Source organism: Cynocephalus volans, chromosome 9 (assembly GCF_027409185.1).
Source record: "Cynocephalus volans isolate mCynVol1 chromosome 9, mCynVol1.pri, whole genome shotgun sequence".
Classification (NCBI taxonomy): Eukaryota; Metazoa; Chordata; class Mammalia; order Dermoptera; family Cynocephalidae; genus Cynocephalus; species Cynocephalus volans.
This window is the reverse complement of record NC_084468.1, coordinates 150,763,892-150,789,460: the sequence shown is the minus strand read 5'-3', so window position 1 is coordinate 150,789,460 and position 25,569 is coordinate 150,763,892. Positions and strand designations below refer to the sequence as shown.

At 40.4% G+C, this 25,569-nt stretch overlaps 1 protein-coding gene across 1 annotated transcript in view; it reads right to left on the bottom strand.

Moving 5' to 3' along the window:
* Positions 1-4,457: 4,457 nt before the first annotated feature.
* TXNRD3 (thioredoxin reductase 3) overlaps positions 4,458-25,569 on the bottom strand; it is a 62,547-nt gene continuing 41,435 nt past the window's right edge. Inside the window, exons 16-18 of the mRNA XM_063107518.1 lie at positions 8,193-8,288; positions 4,724-4,858; positions 4,458-4,520 (exon numbers count right to left, since the gene is read on the bottom strand). Coding sequence (XP_062963588.1) covers positions 4,458-4,520; positions 4,724-4,858; positions 8,193-8,288 — 294 coding nt within the window. The remainder of the gene's footprint in view (positions 4,521-4,723; positions 4,859-8,192; positions 8,289-25,569) is intronic.

Here is a 25,569-nt window from a genome sequence, read left to right as displayed (position 1 = left end):
TTCAGCAACTAGTCTAGTTTACACATTCTGACCGACTGCTGCCCAAAACCACTTCTAATCACTGCCCTGTGACTACCCCATGACTACCCCCAGTCCTCCAAATGCTCTATGTGTCCTTCCCTCATTCCCATTTGAGATGACACTGAGACTGTCAAGGTCATGCTCTCCCTCTGGATGATGAGCAGGTCCCCCAAACAATCTTTCAGGTGAGCTTTGACAATCATGAATACTCTGCGGAACTTTCTCATGGACCCGTCGCAGCCACAGCTCAGGACCACTGACTCAGAGGGTGCTCCACCAAGGCCCCATGAACTTCCCCTGTAAGGTCTCATTTACAGTGATAAGTATGTCCAGTGCTAAGTATGAGTTCCAATCCTCTTTTGTCAAACTCCCAAATCTATATGAGGTTTTTGTCCGCCCTAGGAATAAAGTCAAGACATTTTAGTGATCTGACCAGATCAGTACTAATTTCAATTTTCCTTGATAAATGTATTAGTAATCTATTGCTGTGCAACAAATTACTCCAAAAATCAGCAGCTTAAATTACAAATAACTATTCTCTCTCAGTTTCTGAGGGTCAGCAATCTGGGAGTAGTCAACTAGATGGTAACGGCCCAAAGTCTCTCTGGAGACTGCAGTCTAGCTGCTGGCTCGGGTGAGGCTTGACTGGAGTAGTATTCATTTACAAGCCCTTTCACTTGGGCTTGGGTGACCTATTTCTTGCTGAATGTGGCTGGAGACTTCAGTTCTCCACCACGTGGGCTTTCTGAGTGTCATCATGACATGACAGCTGCCCTTCTCCCAGAGCAAGCAATACGAGAGAGACTGCACGTGAATGACCAAACTTAAGCAGTAGTGCTTTTATGACCTAATCTTAGAATCTTAGTCCCATCACTTCTGCCATATGTTACTGGCCACACAGACCAACCTTGGTAAATGTGGGAAGGGACTACACAAGGATGTGATTACCAGCAGCTGAGGATCCAACGTGGGGACAGCTTGGCAGCTGCCTCCCACAGTGGAAGTCTGCAAAAGCACTGACTCATCCATCTTCCTCCTGCCTGCCTGGTAGCTATACTGCTGCATGTCTACAAGAGCTTTCTTAATTGGGCCCTGTATTAGTCCGTTTCTGTTGCTTATATCATAATACACAGAACTGGGCAACTTATAAAGAAAACGAAATTTATTGCTTACAGTTTCTGAGGCAAGGAAGTCCGAAGTCCAGGGAACACATCTGGTGAAGGCTTTCTTTGGTGGTGATTTCAGTCCTGGCAGCGTATCACATTGTGAAAATGGTGCAGCAGAGAGAAAGAGATAGACTCTTCTGTTCTTTTAAAGCCCTCAGAACTATGCCCCTGACCACCATTTTCAATCCATTCACTACTGCAGGGTCCAACAATGTAATCACTTCTTCAAGGCTCCACCTTTCAATTACCATAATAGGATTTCCCACCCTCTTGACAGTCACAGTGGGGGCCAAGTTTCTAATACATAAAATTTGGGGAACACAATTCAAGCTTCAGTGAGTTTTGGGTGGACAGCCAGTCTACAGCAGGCCCCTACTCATTATCACAGAAGCCAAGATTCCCTACACCCATGTGCTGTACTTTGGGAACTTAGTAAGTGTTGCTCAATTTTTATAAGTTTGTGGGACAGGCAATAATGTGGACACTTAGTAAATGAGGAACAGGAAAGGTGAATGGATACACGCTGGCACATATCCAGTAAGCCAGAACCAGGCATTCCCGAGGCTAGCACGCCTCGGAGCCCAGGGTCGTTCCATCGCTCCCTGGCTCCTGTGAGCTGGCTCCTGGTCTCGCCCCTCTTCCCAGATCAATCGCCCACGACCCCTCACTCACCTCACTCTGTATCCACACGCCGCTTCCCATCACACCACTGTGTAACACAGGTCTTAAGATCTTTGCGTTCCTCATGTTAGTGCCACCAAACCCTCTTACCCCATCCCTATATGACACCAGTCTTGAAATTTAAGCCCAGCCTTCATGGCCTATCACATGTGTGCTTAGAATGAGTGTGTTTTCATGGTGAGTGTAGTCTTAAATCAAGCTTGTTAATTGTGCTACTCAAATCTATATATTTACAATTTTTTTGTTTGATCTAATGTTACTGAGGTATATTAAAATCTCCTCCATAATAAAGAATGTCAATTTTTCCTTGCAGATCTACGTGTAATTAGATGCATACAAATTTTATCTTCCACGTAAAATTAATCTCTCACCATTATACAGGGGCCATATTTATCCCAGGAGAGGAAAAAAGAGGAAGAAGGAGATAAAGAGGGAGGAAAATAAAAAGGTGACAGGGAGCCAACCACAGGCAGGTTTATGTGTCAGCCCTCCCCTTTCCTTACCAAAGCGATTAGCCTTGTCTGGTCAGAAGCCTGGAGGACGGTTACACTCTCTCTGGGTACTTAGTTCCTCCCACCCATGCCCGTGCAAAGGCAGGCAAGTCACCGTGTTGCCTCTTCCTGAGGGACAGTTTGTTCTCCACTCGCCCTTCCATGGGCGTGCAGCCCCCTGGGGTCTCAAGCTTTGCCAAAGGCTTCCTATCAGAAATCCCACCTGGGGCAGGCACGGGACTTAGCTTTTTTGCCCCTTGCTCAGCGCAAAGCAGGAGTTCAAGGTTTCCAGAGTTCCTGGGTTCTCTTCATTTGGGATTCTGGAAAACTGTGTGTGTGTGTGTGTGTGTGTGTGTGTGTGTGTGTGTGTGTGTGTGTGTGTGTGTGTGTGTGTGTGTGTGTGTGTGTGTGTGTGTGTGTGTGTGTGTGTGTGTGTGTGTGTGTGTGTGTGTGAGAGAGAGAGAGAGAGAGAGAGAGAGAAAGAGAGAGAGAGAGAGAGAGAGAGGGAGAGAGGGGGAGAGAGAGAGAGAGAGGGAGAGAGAGGGAGAGAGAGATTCAACAATACGGTAACAAAACATTTTCTAAAATTTCATCTATATTTTAACTGAATCTGTTGAAAGGATCATTCAGACCTTTTCCATGTTACTCTTGCAATTCAGCTCAAATATCACTGCTTCTGTTAAACACTGTTCAGTTACCCTACCCCCACCCCACACCCAATGTACATTAATAGCATCTCCCTCCATTTCCCACTGAACTGTTTCTACCTCAGTGACAGCAACTGCTGCACCTGCCTTACTTTTCGGACAGTCATATTTGCATTTTTCCCTCCCCAGTGAAAAAGCAACTTAATAACCAGATCCTATGTCAGTTTTCTTTGGGTTCCCAAGCCCACTCCACTCGTGCTCCAGCCCCACCTCTGGAGAGGGCAGCCAAATGCCCGTCTACGGATGGTGTTCCCTAATTGTTCGTTGGTTTAAATTTTTTCTTTTAAAACTTATGCCTAGAAATTCCAACCACAGAACTATCTGATCCTGTGGCACAGGGCTGAACGGCTAGAGTACTGCTCAAGAGAGCAAGTGGTGTAGAAGAGCCTTGGATTGGGCTGTGGTGTGCTGATGCCTCAAGAAAACAAGAGGTTTTCCTAAAAGACCTTGGAATAGGCCTCCCTCTTCCAGGGCATTTTAGGTGCTGAAAGTGCTTGTAAATTCAAATAAAACCTCTTAATATCACCTGTTCATTTACTGAATTTGACTATCATTAAGTAGATTGTGATTGAATCATTTCAAACAGTTTTAAAGTTCACATAATGTAGTATTGAAAACTTTAATATTACTCTTAAGATCAACATGAAAAAGAAATTCAAGTATTTTTCTCTTACATGAGATATTTTGCTCAGTCTTGGGATACTAATAATAGGAGAATGACTTCCAGGTCATTACCATGAGGAAACGCACAAGTGGGTGAAGCACTTGTCAGGTTTTTGACAGTAGGTCAAAATGCACCTTGAAAGAGACAGTGACTAAAACCTACAGAGTGTGTGCAGATCTCTGCTGGGGCATCCAGTTCTCTGCAGCCACAAACACCTGTCACCAGGGAGCAGTGTGAATGCTAGGCACACACTGGAAAATCACCACATTACAGTCAGTTTCATAACTGAAAAGATATTTTCACAGTGACAACAAAGGAAGGATAAAAACACTGGCAACCAAAAGAAAACAAAACAAATAACAAAAAAACCCACGAGCATCCAGAAGAGTTAACTCGAGTTGACTGCCCTTCAAAGGTCTCACCAAGGGCAGCTTGATTCTGACTCGCAAGGCAGTCAGCCTCAGCCTGCCTCACAACGGGATTCCGGGCCAAGACGTCAAGGAAGCAGTCTGCCTGCTGCTTGCAGTCAGCCAAGACTCTGAGCAGACTCAGGCTGCTGTCCTGTCACCTTGCCTGCATTCTCATCTCAGTGTCAAGAAGAAAAGCCTGGCCTGGCCCCTGAATAACAGAGCAGGTGTCATGAGCACAGGCTCTCATTATCTGAGAACTCTTGTCTTTGAAAGAAATGAGAATGTGACAAGGAAACTACACAGCAGCAGGACTAGCCTCAGCAGCCTTTCTGGGTGACGTCTAGTCCCGATGACTTTGTGATTTCCAAAGTTGTGAATACCTGTTCAGAAGGAAGAAAACAAAACAAACACATATTTAGATGTTAGTACTGCTTTAAGAAAACACATTGAGTATCACATTGACACTATTCTTAAAAATACACAGAGCAGTTACTAGCACAAAATCCTTCTGACAATGTGCTTTGTAACAGTTTTTCAAACTACAGCAATTGAAGCCAATTTTAAAAACCCTCCTGTTCCCTACCTCCCCGCACGTGGGGTGAATTCCAACGGTGTCATCGAGTAGCTGTTTAGTGAGCCCACATTTCATTGCCACTGCAAATCCTTGGGTAACCTCACCAGCATTTGGTCCAAGAATATGAAATCCTACCACCCGTTCCTTTAATACAGAAGCAAAACAAAGAGAATCCCAATAGTTTAATGGTCTAAACAGGAATCTATTCACTGCAAGTTCACAGTTAAATTTATAGCACCTACTACAGAAAAAGAACACCAGTGTTAAACTGAGCACATTACCATGAAACTGAGCCCCATAAGAATCTGCTAAATGAGGCAGTAAATGCACATCCAGAGTTAATTTGCACTCAAATTTATTAGAACAAGCAATTTACCCACTGCATGAAGGAGTTCATTAGTGTGATGTAAATTATGCTGAGATAGCACTGAGCAACACGACAAATCTGAACTGAAGTCCAGCAGTGGAGTGGTTCTAAGGCATCAGGTCTTACTGAAAATGCAGAGACCGCCAGTCCAGGAAGCAAGGTGCCCTGCTCCTAACATAAGCAGAGACCGAGGAGTGGACAGTGTGGAATTGTTACCCAGGGCCATCTGCCGGGAGGACCAAGGAGCACGGTGCAGTGATGAGCAGACCCACGAGGCAGGAGGCAACACTCGCAGTCAGTTTCCTAGTAACAGTGCGCTGTAGGCTGTCCATTGGTCAGTGTTCTTCCATCAGACTCTATCCTTCATTTCAATCTTCAATAGTGAAAGTGTAAAGCAGATGAAGAGAAAGATGTAAAAGAGCACTAGAGCCCAGGGCTGGCAGGAATCCACGGCTACTCAGGCTCTGGAGAAAGAGCCGTGTTCCAGAGCAGCCAACCTTACACACATGTGCCAGTGGGCCCTCAAGCAGAGAGCTCCAAGAGCAGGTCTCAGAGAGCAGGCACGCAGAGGCCCCTGGGCTGTGCGTTAAAAGTGGGGTCCCACGTCTTCTCTATCCATTCATCTGTGGAGGACACTTGGGTTGCTTCCATACGGAGCTGCTGCAAGTAGTGCTGAAATGGACATGGGAGCGCAGGTGTCTCTTCAACACGCTAATTTCAGTTCTTTCAGATCTATGCCCAGGAGTGGAATTGCTGGATCATATGATAGTTCTATTTTTAGTTTTTTGAGGAACCTACATACTATTTTCCAAAATGACTACTAATTTACAAACGGATGAAGAAAATGTGGTATATACACACAATGGAATACTACACAGCCTCAAAAAGAAGGAAATTCTGTCACTTGTGACAACATGAGTGGGACTGGAGGACATTGCGCCAAGTGAGATAAGCCAGGCACAGAAAGACTGTGGAATGAGTTTTAGTGATCCTCTGCACTGCATGGTGACCACGGTTAACATTAATAATGTTTTATGTATTTGAAAGTTGCTAACATAGATGTCTAATGTCCTTACCACTAGAAAACGATGAATTGGGGAGGTGATGGATATCTTAATCAGCTTGACTAAATCTTTCTATAATGTATACATAGATCACAACACTACAGAGGATCCTATAAATATACACAATTATTACTTGTCTGTTAAAAAGTTCTAAAAATGTACTGCTAAAAAACAAGTGTGGTTCCCAGGCCCTACAGAAGGCTACTGAAATAGCATCTGAGGTGGCGCGTTGTGGAGCATGCTGGAAAGGGGTCAGCCCAGAGGTGAGTAAGGACGCCTGGTGAAAATCTCCACTGGTGACTGACAGTGGGGCCGGTGCTGTGCGAGGGCAGCCTTGGGCACAATTCCCACCAGGGTGGTACCTGAGAAATACACACATGCTGGGTGAAAGGAAGGGTGAGCTCTGGTGGCGGAGGGGCAAGCATGTGACCTGGGGGCCTGACAGGAGTGAGGGGGGCAGGATGGGTGGTAGGGACAAAGCAGGTGTTGAAAGATGCCAGACAGGCCCCGAGTCCTACCCTGGGGCTGCTGGATGCAGCCAGCGCCTGAGGACAGCAGCCGTGTGCACAGTCTCTCACTCCCTCTGGAAAGGCTGCCAAGCTGTTCACCTCAGAGGACTTACTCCCACAAACAAGACCATGGTCACACACAGGCATACCAATCCTCAGGTGTGCAGCTGTGAGCCTGTCCCCACTTGGCAGCATTCTAGGGCCGCTCTGACCAATATCCCCATCACTGCCCTGCAGACAAGTGCCACCACCAAGGAACTAAGTCCAGGGCTCTGAGGGGCTTCACCATTCAGGAGCAGGAAACCTGCAAATGGGCAGTCAGCCTGTGACACCGTTTTCTGTTTTCACCAAAAATAAGATGACAACAGACATGCGAGAAGTAAACAAGGTGAAGACTGTGTGACTGCGTAAACTCTATGTAAACAGCACCTGCTGCTGTTCACATTTTCCTATTTTTATGGTCTATCTCCCCAGATAGATCATAAACCCTTAAAAAGAGAAGAAGTAAGTCTTAACACTGCTTTCCTCACTCACTATTCCTTATAAAGCAATTCCTAAATGACCATGTGGGAGGCTGTCAGCACCGTGGTGGGAAGGGCAGGGCCTCTGCTGAAGGGCTGGCCACCCCACTGCCGCTCCTTTAATGAAGAGCATCAGCAGGACTCAGATCAGTACTGGAGTTTCACTGTGTGTGAGCACCTCCTTCCAAAGTCTTTGGACACTTGCAAAATGCACACAAACATACAACTTACAATTTATTAGTTGATGACCAAAATTTTCACTCATCATGCAGTTCTAAACTACAGTTATCCCTCAGTATCAGCAGAGGTTTGCTCCCAAGACCCCACTCAGATACCAAAATCTGCAGATGCACAAAAAGTCCCTGATATAAAATGGCATAGTGTTTGCATATATCCTTTTTTTGTGACCGGTAAGGGGATCGCAACCCTTGGCTTGGTGTCGCCCACACCACGCTCAGCCAGTGAGCGCACCGACCATCCCTATATAGGATCCGAACCCGCGACGGGAGCGCCGCTGCGCTCCCAAGCGCTGCACTCACCCAAGTGCGCCACGGGGCTGGCCCAGTGTTTGCATATATCCTACACACATCCTCCCATACAGTTTAAATCCTCTCCAGATTACTTACAACACCTTATACAATGTAAATGCTATGTATAGTTTGTTATACTGTATTGTTTTTAAATTTACATTATTTTTATTGGTTTTTTTCCCTAATATTTTTGATCTGCAGTTGGTTGAATCCATGGATGTGGAACCCATGTATACAGAGGGCCAACTGTATCAAGTTAGATAGCTCTGGGGAGAGACAACTTCCAGTGATGTATTTTGAGAGGTATTGGTAAACCTCAATTACAATCTGTCACTGTTCAATCTCTGCAAACACACTCGCTAGGTAACAGAAGGGGTTCTGGCCTGCTCTGAAAGCTATGTTCAAAGAGATTACGAAAATCCAAATGCTAAGGGTAAAAGCTACATTTTAAAACAGCAGCATTTCGGCTTCCAGTCATATTACATACATTGTCGAATTTATTGCAGATTATCTTTGCATAACAAGCATTGTTGTCTCTGCCAGCTACTGTCCATTCAAGAGGCCAGAAAAAAGTATGATATACCTGGAAGACAAAAGATAGAGAAAGGCCAAGATTGATGCATATGAAAAACATTCCTCTTTAATTCTATAAAGACAATAATCTCTGTAGCAGCTTCAAAATTTGAAGTTCGATGATCCCAACTTTACATATCTGATGAGAGTATCTGGGCCAGAGCTCCTGAAACATCCTCTGCACAAGTGTGTTGACCTTTGTTTTGCTCAATTGTTAGTCAAAAAAAATCTATTAAAAAATTTTATTTTCATTTACAGAGCACTGCACACCAAGGCAATGCACTAGGCCTTTGTGTGCCCTGCAAAGATAAGGACTGAGACCCGCCTCCAACAAACTGACCACCTGCCTATAATGTTCACATTCAAACACAATCCAGCAAGAGTAAAAGAGATAGTTCCAGCAATCAAAGAACATCATCTATGCTACTTGAAAGCAGGGATCATGTCCTTCACACCAGCCCTGGGTACACCTCTAAGCCCTTTCAACCTGGCTCGGTATTCTAAGAACCAAAGCAAAGCACGAAGTGTCCCTCCATCCCGCTAGGACAGCTCCATCTTCCAGTGTTATTCATCCAGATCACTCCACAAAGAAGGTGATGAATCAATGTTTGGTGACAAAGAAATATATATCTCACAATGGATGAATTTAAGTTTTTAAAAAAATCCCATGCTGAAATAACCATATTAAATAATCTCAGAATTAAACGTTAGGCAACCATCAATTGTTTGCGCACATGCAGATTAAACAACAGTTTTATTAAAAGGTGTAATAGTACAAAGTTCTGTGTAATAAAAAAATTAGATCTAACTTGTATTTAACAGAAGAGAAACTCTTCTATCTATTTTACTACAAACTTTCCAATTTCTGTGGCTATTAGGAAGAGAAGATAAACGTTTCTCTACCCCGAGACATTATTTCCCAAGTATACGCCTCTAAGGTTGAGAAGAGATGATGCGAACTCCCTGAGGTTTTAAACACAGCAGCAAGCTTCTGTTTTGACACGTTCTGTTACCCTCTGCTGTAAAGAGTAAGGAAGCGAGTGCTTAAACTTCCTTCCATCTCTGCCTTATTTTTTCCCTGTCTTTTGTTAAATGTGTTTTTTCCTTCTACTATTTTGAATATTTTACTTAAGTCTTTGGCCCTCCTGGTTCAAAGTGGGTGTGAAGTGTGGATCCACCTTTATTTTTTTCCTGAACAGCTGCCCACCTATTCCATTGCCCTTTAATGAATAATCTGACTTCTGCCACTAATGTAAAACACTACCTGTGTTGCATACTGATTCTTATAAGCATTCTGGACTTCCTGTTCTGTCCATGTGCACGCCACAACTGTCCAACTGTCTTTACTGTGGCTAGACGATAAACTTTAAAATGTAACTAAGGCTGGTCTCCCCTCATTACTGTCCTGTTATTGCTTGTGCTTTTTAAAAGTTTTTATCAAATTATGCACAATAATTACAGACATAATTTTCAAAGCTCTTTTATGAAAAAGAGTGATCTCTGCCCCCACCCATTTCAGTATACATGGAGGCCACCACCATCACCTCTTTTAATTATTTTGGTATTTATCTCCATGTTTCTAAATAACATGCTTATGGTGCTACTTGACTTTTCTATTTTAGGCTTGGTTTACTGACTTGCCTCTATGGAAGAGGAGAATTCAGCTCTTTCTCCCCTGGCCCCCACCACACACTTGGCACCCTTCCTGCCCTGCTCCCATCCTTCTCATATACTTACAATCTTAGCTAGATGATTTCCAGTGTTTCCTTTACCAAGTAAAAGGTACCCACAGACAACTGGAGAGCCACACGCAGAGAATGAAGCTGCACCTTCACCTCACACCACACGCAAACATTAATTCAAATGGGTTATAGACCTAAATGCAAGAATCAAGACTATTTTTTAAAAATACTCTTGGAAACACAGGCATACATCTCCATGACTTTGGATTAGGCAATGGTTTCTTAGATGTGACATCAAAAGCACAGATGACAGAAGAAAAAAAAAGACAAACTGGGCATCATCAAAATTAAAGACTCTTGTGCTTTAAGGGACATCATCAAGAATATGAGAAGACAACTCCCAGAATGGGACAAAATTTGTAAACCATCTGATAAGGTACTTGTATGTAGAATACATAAAGGAACTCTTACAACTCAATAATGAAAAGGCAAATAACCCAATTTTAAAAAGGACAAAGGATCTAAATTGACATTTCTCCAAAGATGATCTACAAATGGCCGATAAACACATGAAAAAATGCTAAAAATCACTAGTCATTAGAGAAATGAAAATCACAACCATAATGAAATATCACTGGGATAATGTATTACCACACAAAAATTACCACAAACTTGGTGGCTTAAAATGAAAGAAATTCTCACAGTTCTTGAAGCCAGAAATATAAAATCAAGGTATCAGCAGGGCTACTCTCCCTCCAAAGGCTCTGAGCCTCTTCCAGCTTCTGGGAGCTCCAAGGGTAAGTGCCAAAAGCCAGGGAACCTACACGACCCAGCAATTTCACTGTTAGGTATATACCCAAGAGAAATCATATTATGTCCACACAAGAACTTGTACATGAATGCTCACAGGAGCATTATTCATGATAGCCAAAAATGGAAACAATTAAAATGTCTACCAATGTATCAAAGGATAAATAAAATGTGGTATATCCATATAATGAAGTACTATTCAGCAATAAAAATAATTAAATACCAACACACGCTACAATATGGATGAACCTTGAAGACATCATGCTAAGGGAAAGAGGTCACTCACATATTGTATTGAATGATTCCATTTGTCGGAAATGTCCCTAACAGGCAAATCTATAGAAACTTAAAGTAGACTAGTGGTTGCTTGGAGCCAAGGGTGGGGTGTAAATAGGGAGTGAACACTAATGGACACAGGGTTTCTTTTCTTTTCTTTTTTAAACAGGGTTTCTTTTGGGGTGATGAAAATGTCCTAAATTTAATTATAGTGATGGTTGCACAAGAGAATATACTAAGAATATACTAAAATCCATAGAATTGTACACTTAGTGAATTATATGTTAGGTAATTACATATCAATAGAACTATTCCTTTAAAAAATAAAGTTTTGCACAGCTGAGTCACATAATAAACTATGATTATTTTACTCTCATGCACAACTTTTTATTTTCTATGAGATTAAGAATATATTGTTTTGTCACAGACTTAATTTTCTATGTACTAACCCTAATTTATCCTAAATTTTAGCAATATTAAATCTTCAAATCCATGAACATGAGATGCTTTTCCAATTATTTAGGTCTTATTTAATTTCTTTGAGCAATGCTTTATGGTTTTCAGGGTACAATTTTTTCACCTCCTTGGTTAAATTTATTCCTAAGTACTTTATTCTTTTTAATGCTATTGTAAATGGAATTGCTTCTTTTGTTTGTTTTTGTTTTTGGATAGTTTATTGCAAGTGTAATAAAATATAACTGAGTTTTGTGTGTTGACTTTATATCCTGCAATGTTGATGAATTCATTTATTAGCTCAGTTGTGGGCTCAACTGCCCCCCTCTCTATCCACCCCCCATATCCATTTGTTAAAGTCCTAACAGAGTCTTTAAAGAGGCAAATCCTCTATCAGTAATCATATTAAATGTAAATGGCATAAGCTCTCCTATTAAAAGGCAGAGTTTAGCAGATTTGATTAAAAATATCAAGATTCATCTATATGTTGTTTAAGGAGACTCATTTCAGATTTAGGACACAAAAAGGTTGAAAGTAAAAGGACAGAAAAGTTATTTTCTCAGTGGTTACACTGGGGATTACAAGTAACATCTTAAATTTGTAGTAAACTATAACCTTAGTTTCAATGGTATACAAACACTCTTCTATCCATCTTTATCCCTCCCCCTTAATATTCTCACTTTCACAGATTACATCTATAGACAACATATGCTCATTAACATAGACTTATGATTATTGTTTTAATTCATATTCCCTTTTAAATCATATAGGGAAAAGAGAGAAGTTACAAAGCAAACCAAAAGTACAATATAACTGGCTTTTACATTTACCCATGAAATTACCTTTAATGGTGTTAATTTTTCTTACAGCTTCCAGTTACCATCTAATGTACTTTCATTTCAGCCTGAATGATAAACTCCCTCAGCTTTTCTGTGCAAATGTCTTAATTTTTCCTTCATTTAAAAATACATTTTAATTAATTAATTATTATTATTTTGGGGGGGTAGCTGGGCAGTGTGGGGATCTGAACTCTTGACCTTGGTGTTATCAATACCGCTCTCTAACCAACTGAGCTAGCAGGCCAGACCTTTTTCTTCATATTTAAAGGATAGTTTTTGCTGGATGTAGAATCCGTAGTTGACAATTTTTCTTTCCAGGCTTTAAATATGTCATACCATTGTCTTCTGGACTCCATGGTTTATGGTGAAAAATAGGCTGTTAATCTTACTGAAGATGTCTTGTACTTCATAAGTTGCTTCTCTTTTGCTTCTTTCAAAATTCTCTGTGTCTAAGCCCCTGGCATGATATGGGAGAGACTGGTGGTGGGTGCTGCAATGGTTTGGTTTTGCCCCCATGAGTGGTAAAGGACATTATATAATGATAAAAGGATCGATGCAGCAAGAAGATATAAGAATCGTAAATATATACACACCTAACATCGGAGCACCCAGATATATAAAGCAATGGTTATTAGATGTAAGGGGAGAGACAGACCTCACACAGTAATAGTTGGGGATTTTAACACACTACTCTCAGCATTAGACAGATTGATCATCCAGACAAAGAACTAGCAGAGAAATATTAGATTTAAACAGCATTTTGACCAAATGGACATGACAGACACGTACAGAACATTATATCCAACAACAACAGAATATACATTCTTCTCATCACCACATGGATCATTCTCCAGAATAGACCATATGTTGGCCAAAACTTAAGTGTCAACAAATTTAAAAAGATTGAAATCATATCAAATATATTTTCAGACCACAATTGAATAAAATTAGAAATTAGCAACAAATAAAACTTTGGAAACTATACAAATACATGGAAAAACATGCTCCTAAATGACCAAAGAATCAAAGAAGAAATCAAAAAATTCCTTGTAAACAAATGAAAATACAAGCACAACTTACCAAAACCTACAGAATACTGAAAAAGTAGTACTAAGAAGGAAGTTTCCTGCAGTAAATGCTTACATGAAAAGAGTAGAAAGACTTTGTAAAATAGGGGCTGGCCAGTTAGCTCACTTGGGAGAGCCTTGTGCTGACACCACCAAGGTCAAGGGTTTAGATCCCATACCAGCCAGCCACGAAAAAAATAAAAATAAACAATCTAATGTTACATCTCAAAGAACTAGAATAATAAGAACAATCCAATCCCCAAATTAGTGGATGAAAAAAAAAAAATTAAGATCAGATCAGAGCAAAATGAAATAGAGATCAAAAGAATTATACAAAAGATCAGCAAAACAAAAAGTTCGTTATTTGAGAAGAAAAACAAAATAGACAACCACTGGTCAGACTAACTAAAAAAAGAAGAGAAAAGACCCAAATAACAAAAATCAGAAATGAGGAAGGAGACATTACAACTGATACTACAGAAATACAAAGAATCAGTATAAAGTATTATGAACAAATTTGAAAATCTGGAGGGAATGGATAAATTGCTGGACACATTCAAACTACCAAGACTGAACCAAGAAGAAATAGAAAACCTGAACAGACCAATAACAAGCAATGAAACTGAAGCAGTAATCAGCAGCCTCCTCACAAAGAAAAGCTCAGGACCAGATGGCTTCACTGCTGAATTCTACCAAACCTTTAAAGAAGAATTAATAGCAATCCTTTTCAAACTATTCCAAAAAATTGAAACAGAGGCTATTTTCCCAAACTCATTCTATGAATCCATCATCACCCTGATACAAAAATCAGACAAAGATACAACAAAAAAAAGAACAGTACAGGCCAATATCCTCAATGCACATAGACACAAAAATCCTCAATAAAATATTGAGAATATAATAGCAAACAGAATACAACAAAATACAACAGCACATCAAAAAGATAATACATCATGATCAAGTGAGACTCATCCCAGGGATTCAAGGATGGTTCAACATATGCAAGTCAATAAATACGATACATCAACAAAATCAAGGTCAAAAACCATATGATTATCTCAATGGATCCAACAAAAAGCATTTGACAAAATTCAACATCCCTTCATGACAAAGACTCTCAACAAATTAGGTTTAGAAGGAAAATACCTCAACATGAAAAAGCCATATACAACAAACCCACCGCTGACAGCATTCTGAATGGAGAAAAACTGAAAGCTTTTCCTTTAAGAATGGGAACAAGACAAGAGCGCTCACTCTCACCACTCCTATTTAACATAGTATTGGAAGCACTAGTCAGAGAAATCAGGCAAAATAAAGAAATAAAGACCATCCAAATTGGAAAAGACAAAGTCAGATTTTCCCTTTTTGCAGATGACATGATCCTATATATAGAAAAACCTATAAATTCTATCAAAAAACTGCAAGAGCTGATAAATGAATGCAGCAAAGTTGCAGGACACAAAATCGATACACAAAAATCAGCATTTTTATACTGCAATAATGAACTAGCAGAAAAAGTAATCAAGAAAGCAAGCCCATTTACAATAGCCACCAAAAGAATAAAATGCCTAGGAATAAATTTAACCAATGAAGTGAAAGATCTCTATGAGAACTACAAAACACTGCTGAAAGAAATTAAGAGGACACATAAAGATGGAAAGACATTCCATGCTCTTGGTTTAGAAGAACTAACACTGTGAAAATGTCCACACTACCCAAAGCAATCTACAGATTCAATGCAATCCCCATCAAAATACCAGTGACATTCTCTACAGAAATAGAAAAAACAACCCTAACATTCATATGGAACAACAAAAGACCCTGAATAGCCAAAGCGATCCTACAAAAAAAAAAAAAGAAAGAAAGAAAGAAAGAAAGCCGGAGGTACTACACTACCTGATTTCAAATTATAATAAAAGCTATAATAACCAAAACAGCATGGTACCAGCATAAAAACAGACACTTGGACCAATGGAACACAACAGAGAACCCAGAAACCAATCCACATACTTACAGCCAACTGATCTTCAACAAAGTCAACAAGAACATACACTGGCGGAAAGACTGACTCTTTAGTAAATGATGCTGGGAAAACTGAACATCCATAAGTAGAAGAACAAAACTAGACCTGTACTTCTTTCCATATACTGAAATAAACTCAAAATGGATTAAAGAGTTCAGTATAAGACCTGAAACTATAAAACTCCTAGAAGAAAACATAGCGGAAACACTTCAGGATGTATGACTGGGCAAAGACTTTATAAATAAGACCACAAAAGCACAAGCAACAAAAGGAAAAATAAACAACTGGGATCATATCAAACAAAAAAGCTTCTGCACAGCAAAGGAAACAATCAACAGGGTGAAAAGACAACCTACAGAATGGAAAAAATATTTGCAAACTATACATCTGAGAAGAGATTAATATCCAGAGTATACAAGGAACTCAAGCAATTACACGGTAAAAAAACAAATAACCCAATTAAAAAATGGGCAAAGGAGCTGAATAGACATTTTTCAAAGAAAGACATACAAATAGTCAACAGGTACATGAAAAAATGTTCACATCACTAAGCATCAGGGAAATGCAAATCAAAACCACACTGAGATATCATCTCACCCAGTTAGACTGGCTATTATCAAAAAGGCAGAGAACAGCAAATGTTGATGAGGATGTGGAGAAAGGGGAACGCTTCTGCACTGTTGGTGGGATTGTAAATTAGCACAGCCACTATGGAAAACTGTATGGAGGTTTCTCAAACAACTATGGATAGATCTACCATATGATCCAGCAATCCCACTACTGGGTATATACCCAAAGGAATGGAAATCATCACATCAAAGGGACACCTGCACTCCCATGTTCATCGCAGCTCTGTTTACAATAGCCAGGATATGGAACCAACCTAAATGTCCATCGATGGATGACTGAATAAGGAAATTCTAGTATATATACACCATGGAATAGTACTCAGTGATAAAAAGAATGTAATTCTGTCATTCACAGCTACATGGGTGAGCTTGGAGAAAATTATGTTAAGTGAAACAAGCCAGGCGCAGATAGAGAAATACTGCATGTCCTCACTTATAAGTGGGAGCGAAGGAAGGAAGGAAGGAGGGAGGGAAAGAGGAAGGAAGGACAATCACAATAACACATTGAGCTTTCAGAAGGAGAGAACAGAACTGTGGTTACTAGAGGTGGGAAAGCGGATGGAGGAGGGGAGTCAGCAAGACATTGGTTAATGGACACAAGCAATGATTACATTCTGTAATGATGAACATGCTAATTATCCTGATTTGATCATCATACATTGTACACAGGTATTAATATTCAACTCTGTACCCCACAAATATGTTTAATCAATTATTTTTCAATAAAAATTGTTTAAAATAAAAAAATAAAATGGGGTCCTGTTCTGGACAAAGGAAATTAAGAATGTAAACGTTAGAATTGTCCTGTCTGAGATGAAAAGTATGCTTTGGCTTAAAAGAGATACATACAGTACGTTGATCACATATTTTATCATTACTGTTTATTTCTTGGAATTGAACAATTTCTGCCTTTCTCAAAGCAAAATAATATTAATGAGTACTTCCATTTTCTGCATTTTTCTGATTTTAGGCTTCAAAACAGCTGGTAATTATCACAGCATTCTGCATTTTTGGAACCTAATTTTATAAAGAGCTCTCTGATCTTGACTATGGAGACCACCTACTGGATGGAACAATTTTTGTACTATGAACACCAACACTTTCTTAGCGATGACTTGCTGAGAAGAGAAACACCAAGATTTAAAGCCTGCAGTAAAAATGCCAAACGCTGTAGTACTTCAGAACCAGTTTATTCTTTTGCTAAGCAGATCTGTGAAATAGTTAAAATGTCTTACCAGATAATTTGCTGATTATATTGATACCACTTTTGTTTTTTACTCCATTCTTTGTTTTAACATATGTGGTAGTGATGTCCTATACTTTTTCACCAAACAGATTCAAAGCCAAAATTAAAACTTCAAACTTCTTTGAAAGACCTCTTTAAGAGTAACAGTTAAGTCATACTTCACGACTGGTAAAGAAAGTCTTAAAATTTAGAAAGGTTTTGTTGGGCATAGCAGTAATTGAGTGAAAAGGATAAATTCCGTCAAAATGAGAATGAGCTAAAACTAGAAGTAGAACTAAAGGCTATTTCCTTCAATTTAGCAGTAAAACTGGAACATTTTACTACTTAACGTGGCTTTTACAAATGCATGGTCCTGTGGTTTTACCCGCTGTCAGTACTTAATATCTTGTTAATGCTTCTGCCCCTCTGACGATGAATTTAAGTTACAAAAAAAATGTCCAATAACTCTAATTTTAAAACGAAACTAGGTATTTACCTAAATTTGATATTTTTTTTATAAGGAGGCCCTGGGTTTGGGTTTTTTGCAGGGAGAGGGGGTGGATAATAGTGCAAGCTACATATGTCATGCAAGTTAGACTTTTTAAAAGGGTGACAAATTTCAATTATAGCTAAAGATACTTGTAAAAGTTTAGGACAGAGTTTCTCAAATTTGAGAACCCAGTGACCCCTGAGAATGCTTATGGATCAGTCTGAACAACACCTAATGCTGTTATTTTAGGTTATCAGTTACTACTTGGTGCTACTGTAAGCAACACATTGCAGCCCTAGGTGCTAACATAATTCATTGTTTAGGTACGAGCTGGGTATTCAAGTGATCTAGGATATGCTTTCTATATGATCATTGAAATTAAAACACAACTTTTTAGGGCTGGCTGGTTAACTTGTTTGGTAGAGTGCGGTGTTAACAACTAACACCTAGGTCAAGGGTTTGGGTCACCTCCCTGGCCAGCCGCAACAAAACAAAAGAAAAAACAAATAAATAAAACAAACTTTTAAAAAAATGTTTATATAGAACAACCAGCCCCATAGGCCTGCAGACTCCAGTTTAAGAACAGCTAGGTTAAGAAACATCTAAAACATGTTTGGTTTTCTGCAATCGAGATATTCATGGAAAAAGAATTTACACACATATGTTTTGCTTATGGCCACATTTTAGAGTAAAAGTATTGAAGCAAAGGAAATAGTCTTAATTCTCAGTTATCTACTGAAGCTGTGGTTTCATTGGTTCTGTTGCAACAATTTACAGGTATTTATTTAACTGAAAGTGTTTTTCTATAATTTCTGAAAGTTAAAGTCTTAACACACGCCAATTATGTATTTGTTGAACATATTCTACTTATTTCTTCAGCTTCCCCCCACATTTATAGAGCCTTTTTAAACATGTGAGATCAACAAGGTTTTACAATATTTGTGTCTGTCTGCATGCGTGTGTATGTGTGTGCATATGTGTGTGTATGGGGGTGGTTATAAAATAGAGAATATTGTGAGGTGTGGGATTCTTCAGAAAAATCCATCATCTCTCATTGTAGCAAACAGCACTGTTGCTGAAAGAATTCTATTTACTATTATCCAGAATATTTCTATTAAAAAATTGCTTACCTATTTTGGCGTTTCTGAAGTTCTAAAGACTAAATACAATCTATTATCTTTTTATGGATGGTTTTGGGGGGTAAAGAAACAAGCTGTCCCCAGCCAGCCTATAACAAACATTTTACAAAAATAAATAAAATAAAAATAACTTTTTTAAAAAAAAGAAATTCTCCCCTTGCCTTGACTGTAATGTGTGCTGCTGTGGGTCTCTTTGAGTTTATTTTGCTTAGTGTTCATTGACCTGCCTAGGAGTGTAGGTTCATATTTTCCATTAAATCTGGGAGGTCTGGGCCATTACTTATTGAAATATTTTTCAGTCCTTTATTTTCTCTCTTCACTTTCTGGACTGCTTGAGGGTGTCCCGCAAGACTATCAGGTTCTTTTCACTCTTCTTCATTATTTTTTCTTCCTGCTCCTCAGACTGGATAATTTCAACAGTCTTATCTTCAAGTTCACTGATCCTTTTCAGCCTGCTCCAATCTGCTTCTGAACCCCTCCAGTGAGTTTTTCACTTGAGTTATTGTAGTTTCAGCTCCAGAATTTCTATTTGGCTGTTTTTCATAATTTCTATCTCTTCATAGGTATTCTTATTTTGGTCATGTATCATTTTTCTGATTTTCTTCTGTTCTCTGACCATTGTTTCCTGAGCTCATTGAACATATTTAAGACAGGTGATTCAACACCTCTGACAAAAAATTCCAATGTCTAAACTCCCTCTAGGATGGTGTCTGTCAAATTATTTTTTTTTCCTGTGAATGGGCCATACATTCCTGTTTCTTTGTACGCTGTTATGAGTTGAATTGTGTCATCCCAAAATTCATATGTTGAATTCCTAGCCTGCACTACCTCAGCACATTTTATCTGGTAGTTTCAAATGTCATGATTTAAGATGAGGTCACACTGGAGTAGGGTGGTTCCCTAATCCAACATGACTGGTGTCCTTATAAAAATGGGAAATTTTAAATGAGGACACACACATGAGGAGAATGCTATGTGAAGATGAAGGCAGAGATCTACAAGCCAAGGAGTGCCAAAGATTGCCAGCACAGCACAGGAAGCTAGTAGACAGGGTGTAAAAGATCCTCGCTCTTGGAACTTAGCAGGAAACAACCTTGCGGACACCTGCGTCTCAGATTTCTAGCCTCCAGAACTTTTGTTGTTTAAGCAACCCAATTTGTAGTTTTGACAGACCTAGCAAACTAATACATATATTTTATTATTTCTTGTTGAGAACTGAACCTTCTGGATAAAATAGGTGGTAACTGTAACTCACAAATCGCCACTCCTCAGGGATTGCCGGTTTTGCTTGTTGAGGACTGGAGTTGTGCATGGGCAACTTGTCCAAAACGTCCTTGGCAAGTGCATGTTCACTGTGTGTGTGGCTGCTAAACTTTCTCTTCTGGCTCCCTGCGATCAGCCAGGAGCTTGACAAAGATTTCCCTAAATTTCTGACCCCCAAAGGGGCATGGGGAGGGAGGGAAGTACTGTCTCTAAATCCCACTGCAGGACGGAGGCTGCTTCAGCTCCTGAGGGTTGAAAGAAAGGCCAGCAAATGCAGTGACTGGCACAACCCCAATGTTTGGAGGACAAGGCCTTACTCCCTACACTGGCACCAGCAGGCCACACCATGAACACAACTGCCATCACTTGGCTGCCTGCCACACTGCTGGGAACGGAGGGTGATAGCCCTACTTAAAACACAGAAATTCATGGAAATTCACCAGCCTCTTCACCGAGTTCTCCCTTCAATGCTGCACGTTTCTGGCAGACTCCAGAGTTCCAGAACAGAGCTTCAGACACTTGTTCTGACAACTCAAGTGTGGTTTCTGGGGAGGGACGGATCCCTTGAGTGTCTCTTTCCTCCATTTTCCATAATGTTGCTCCTGTCCCCTCGTTCTTACCGCTGAGGACACCCCTGGGCATGAATGCCCGCAGTTCGCTCACCTGTCCACCTGCTGTTTCCATGTTGGGGCTGTCATGAATAAAGTTGTTATAAGCATTCATGTACACACAGAGACAAATATAAGCCCTCATTTGTCTGAATGCCTCAAAATTTACATTTCTAACAGTTTCTTTTGGTTCTCTGGATGTTACTGCTGATAGCAGATTCCACATTCAGTTCACGGCTGTGACACATTATCTCTGAGGATATCTGCACAGTCACCGTTTCTTTCACGTCTGATAGTCTCTGATTGACTACTCATATTCAATGCTAAAGATTAAAAATATGTTTGGATTTTGGGGTGATGAAACTGTTCTTTATCTTGATTCTAGCGGTACTTCACAATTGTTTTCTGAACTCATAGAAGAGTACACCAAAAAACCCTGAATTTTACTGTAAGTAAATTATATCTCATATTTTAAAATTTTTAAAGAAAAATAAAGTTCAAAAACTCTGAACCTGTGTTCAGGGCTTATTGAATTTGAGCTTCACTGTTATCTAACTGGGGGAGTTTAGCCGAGGGCCTGACTCACTATCTTTGCATCTGCCCTTAGGAGCCTCTCTGAGCCCCCAGAGGGAGAAGATGGTACCAGTGTCTAGCCAGAGCAAGGGGAAGGGCTGGTTGCCAGCGTCCTGCCCCAGGACTCGGATTTGTTCATTTAAATACTGTGCTGGAAGAGCCTCATGCCTCATTTCCCGCCTAGTGCCCCTAGTCAAGAGACCCTTGGCTTTAGCCCTCCCCAGAGAAGAACCTTCCGAGCTTTGCAAGAATGTGGAAAGTGCTCTGAGAAGTGCAGGAGGTGGGATCTCACCACCTCTTCAGTGGACTTCCAATCGTCTGCTTCATCTCAGCTGCACCCATCCCCCCACCTGCTCATCTCCTCCTCCAGAGGCACATGGTGCCAGCAATTCCTGAGCTTTTGTCTACCTTTATGCAGAGTTAGTGGGTTTTTTCCCCATATCTGCCTAGATTTTTTAATCTGCTGGGCTATTCACCACTCCTCCATCTGCTTTTCTTTCCCAAATGTCACTGCTGTTTGTCTACTCTCCTATCCTTCCCATCTGCTATGCTCTGAATGTTTGTGTCCCCCCCCAAATTCATATTTTGAAATCCTGACCCCCAAGGATATGTTATCATATGTGGGGGCTTTGGGAGGAGATTAGGTCAAGAGGACAAGCCCTCATGAATGCAATAGCACCCTTATAAAGGAGACCCAGAGAGCTGCCTACCCCTCCCACCATGTGAGGACACAGGGAAAAGACAGCTGTCTAGGAGCTAGGAACAGGGCCCTCACCAGACACCAGTTCTGCCTTGATCTTAAACTTCCCAGCCTCCAGAACTGTGAGAAACAAATTTCTATTGTCTTTAAGCTACTTGGTTACAGCAGTTTGAATAGACAGAGGCACCATCCTTGACAGTTTACTTTCCAAAGCATGTACTTCCCTCAGAAGTGTACAATACCACTCACTGCCCCTGGCATTGAACACTGCTATGACAAAGCCTGAGGTGTGTCTGACTCTTTGCCCTCTGCGGACGACTGCCTTTCTCTTCCTGGATCACCAACTTCAATAACTTAACTAGGATATGTCTTTGTCTATCATTCTACATCAATTTCTTCTAGAACAAGGTATGTTATTTCAAGGTTTAGGTTCAGTTCTTCCTTAGTATTAGGGAAGTTTTTTTCTATCATATTTATTAGTACTACTTCTACACCATTTGTTAGGTTTTCCACTGAGGGGTATGAATTACACTTATGTTGGATCATCTTTGTCTGCCCATATCCACCATCTTCCTTCTTTGTCCTTTTTCTTCCACATCTCAACCTTTTCCTATGTAACTAACTCTACTTTCAATAACATGCTTCTTGTGATTCCCAACATTCCACATACTTCTTATCTCGGGTACATGGAATGCTGGGAATCACAGAAAGCACATGATTCAGTGTTTGTTACAGTGTTTCTGGTTCTCAGTTTGTCCTTAATAATCAGCACACAGGTGTGATTCTCCTGCTCCCTCCTTCCATGGAACAGGTATTCACTAGGAAGAAAGCCTGCACTTTTTTACTCGGGAGAAAGCCTGACATCTCCTTCTCCTTTCTCTCTGGCTTCTCCCAAGTGGCAGTGTCAGGTACAGAAAAACTGCACTGGAGAAGAGCACACTATTTCTATTATCCATCTCCTTTGGGTAACATTTTCCATAATGTGGCAGGTGTGTTGATTATCTTTGGTTTTTCACATATTATAGTAGTAAGCAAAGGAAACCTGAAGCACAAAGACCTTCCAGTGCCACAGGAAGGAACTCGGTGAGTCTCTAGAACAAATATGAGACTGTGTGGCTGCACCTTTATGAGCAGGACAAACAGCAGTGTGAACAGCCTGATTCCACTCTGCCTCTTACAGCCAACAGGAAGGAGTGTAGATCGTACTGTGTGGGCACTGGAAAACCATGGAAGTTTTAAGTGGGAAAAATGGAATGATTGATCTGTATTTTTAGAAGATGTCTCTGGCTTACATGATGACTAGACTGTAGTGGGTCAGTGTGAAAGCATAGATGAGGGGGGCTGTGGCAGTGGCACAGGCAATTGATAACAGTGGACTACAACAGGATGATGAGGGCAAAAACGAAACAAGGAGATGCACACGAGACACACTCTGAAGTTGAAACTGACAGGGCTCCTGGTGAATTGACTAACTGCTGGTGGCAAACAGGAAGTGACTCTCAGGCATGTATATATATGGGATTTTTCCCCTGGAAACCAAAGATTTCACTGCATTCTCAAAGGAATATATTCTAAAACAGGTTACAACCTTGCTTGTAGATCTCTAAATTTTGTATTAAGTCAGGCCACCAGAGAATACTATATTAGCACGGCCCTATTTTGGCCCCTTCAGGGATTGCTTTTTTACTATACTGTACTTGGGCATTATGCAATGGGACTGCATTGTTGGATCTAATAAGAAATGGTTCTATAAAACCTATTATTGTGCAGTATTTAACTAAAGGGACACTTTAAGGATGTTACTCATAATGTCCTTTCCTAAGACCTTGAAGAAATACCTCTCAGTTCTACCTCCTTGAGTCAGGTGGCGGGAAGCTTAGAGTTCAATTAAATTTTCAACATAACCTCACAGCAGGACTTCATGGCATGTATTTTGTGAACAACAAATCAACCTTTCTTCTAGCACCTTTTTTCTATCCTTATTTTCTTTTCACTTTGATTTCCTAAAAAACTACTATACACGTGTTTTTGAGAGGCTTCTTAAAATCCCTCTATAATAAGAACTTTTAGAAGTACTTATAAACCAAATTTTTGGTCCTGTCAAAATGCAACAAATAAATAATATAGGTATGTTGACCTGTAGTGAACTTTAGGAAAAAGACCTTAGACTACCCTTCAACCTTTGGGAGCCTGTTTCCTGTAAGACACTCCTTTATCTGGGGTATGGCTTCTACATCCTGCCTCTCATGTGCCTACTGCCTTTCTACTTAATTTCCCATTAATTTCAAATAGTTTTAAAGCTAAGTGTTAAATCCATAATTACTACCATCAAATTTCCAAGACCCAAGTAAAAGTTCACCCATGCAAAAAGGATTGGCTCATCATTATAAGGAGTTAACTATAAACACTAATGAAATAATGTCTTCTAAAACATAAATTTCAAAAACAACCATCTAGGCTGGCCAGTTAGCTCAGTTGATTACAGCGCAGCCTTGTAACACCAAGGTCACGGGTTTGGATCCCCATGCCAGCCAGCCACCAAAACAAACAAACAAACAAAAAACCAGAAACAAAAACCACCATCTAAAATAACATTATAAAGTTTTAATCATATATTTTCCTAACACCAGAAATGTAAACGAGAGTTTCAATAAGTCCTTAGGCCATTTAAATAGGGAATAAAGAAATTCCCAGTAATAAATTACATTGTACAATTAAAATGCCTTTAAGGGAGAGAACTGAGATTTCAATTGTCTTTTACTTAAAACATCAATTATCAATAATCTTCAAACTCTTTTTTTCTCCTTCTCCCTCCCATACTGGGAAGGTGGGCAGAAAAAAGCCAATCAAACTACCCACCAAAATACGATGTAAGAAAATATCTGTGCAGGACATCTTCTAGGGGATCTGAACAGCCCACAGCAGGCAGCCCACTCTGGAACTTGCTCACTGTCCCCACCCCAAGCCCATCAAGACTGCTGTGTGCATGTGATGGGGCTCTGGCTGCTGGCCATGCCACAGAGGTGATGGATGCTTGACCCAATTTGGACCAGCCACGTGTCCTCTCCCATAATGTTTATATTAGTCTTTCTGTTGCTTATAACAAAATTACCTGGAACTGGGTGATTTATAAAGAAAACAAAATTTATTGCTCACAGTTTCAGAGGTTGGAAGTCCAAAGTCCAGGGAACACATCTGGTGAAGACTTTCTTTGGTAGTGACTTCAGTGACAGCAGGGTGTCACATTGTGAAATGGTGGAGCAGAGAGAGCAGAGACTAACCTCCTCATTCACTCTCTTTTCAAAGCTCAGAACCTCGCCCCTGACCACCATTATTAATCCATTCACTACTGCAGGGTCCTGCAATCCAATCACCTCCCCAAGCTCCCACCTTTCAATTACCATAATAGGATTCTCCCACCCACCCACCCCCGCCGACAGTCACAGTGGGGGCTAAGTTTTTAAACATAAAACTTGGGAGACAATTCAAGCTTCAGTGAGTTTGGGGGGGCATT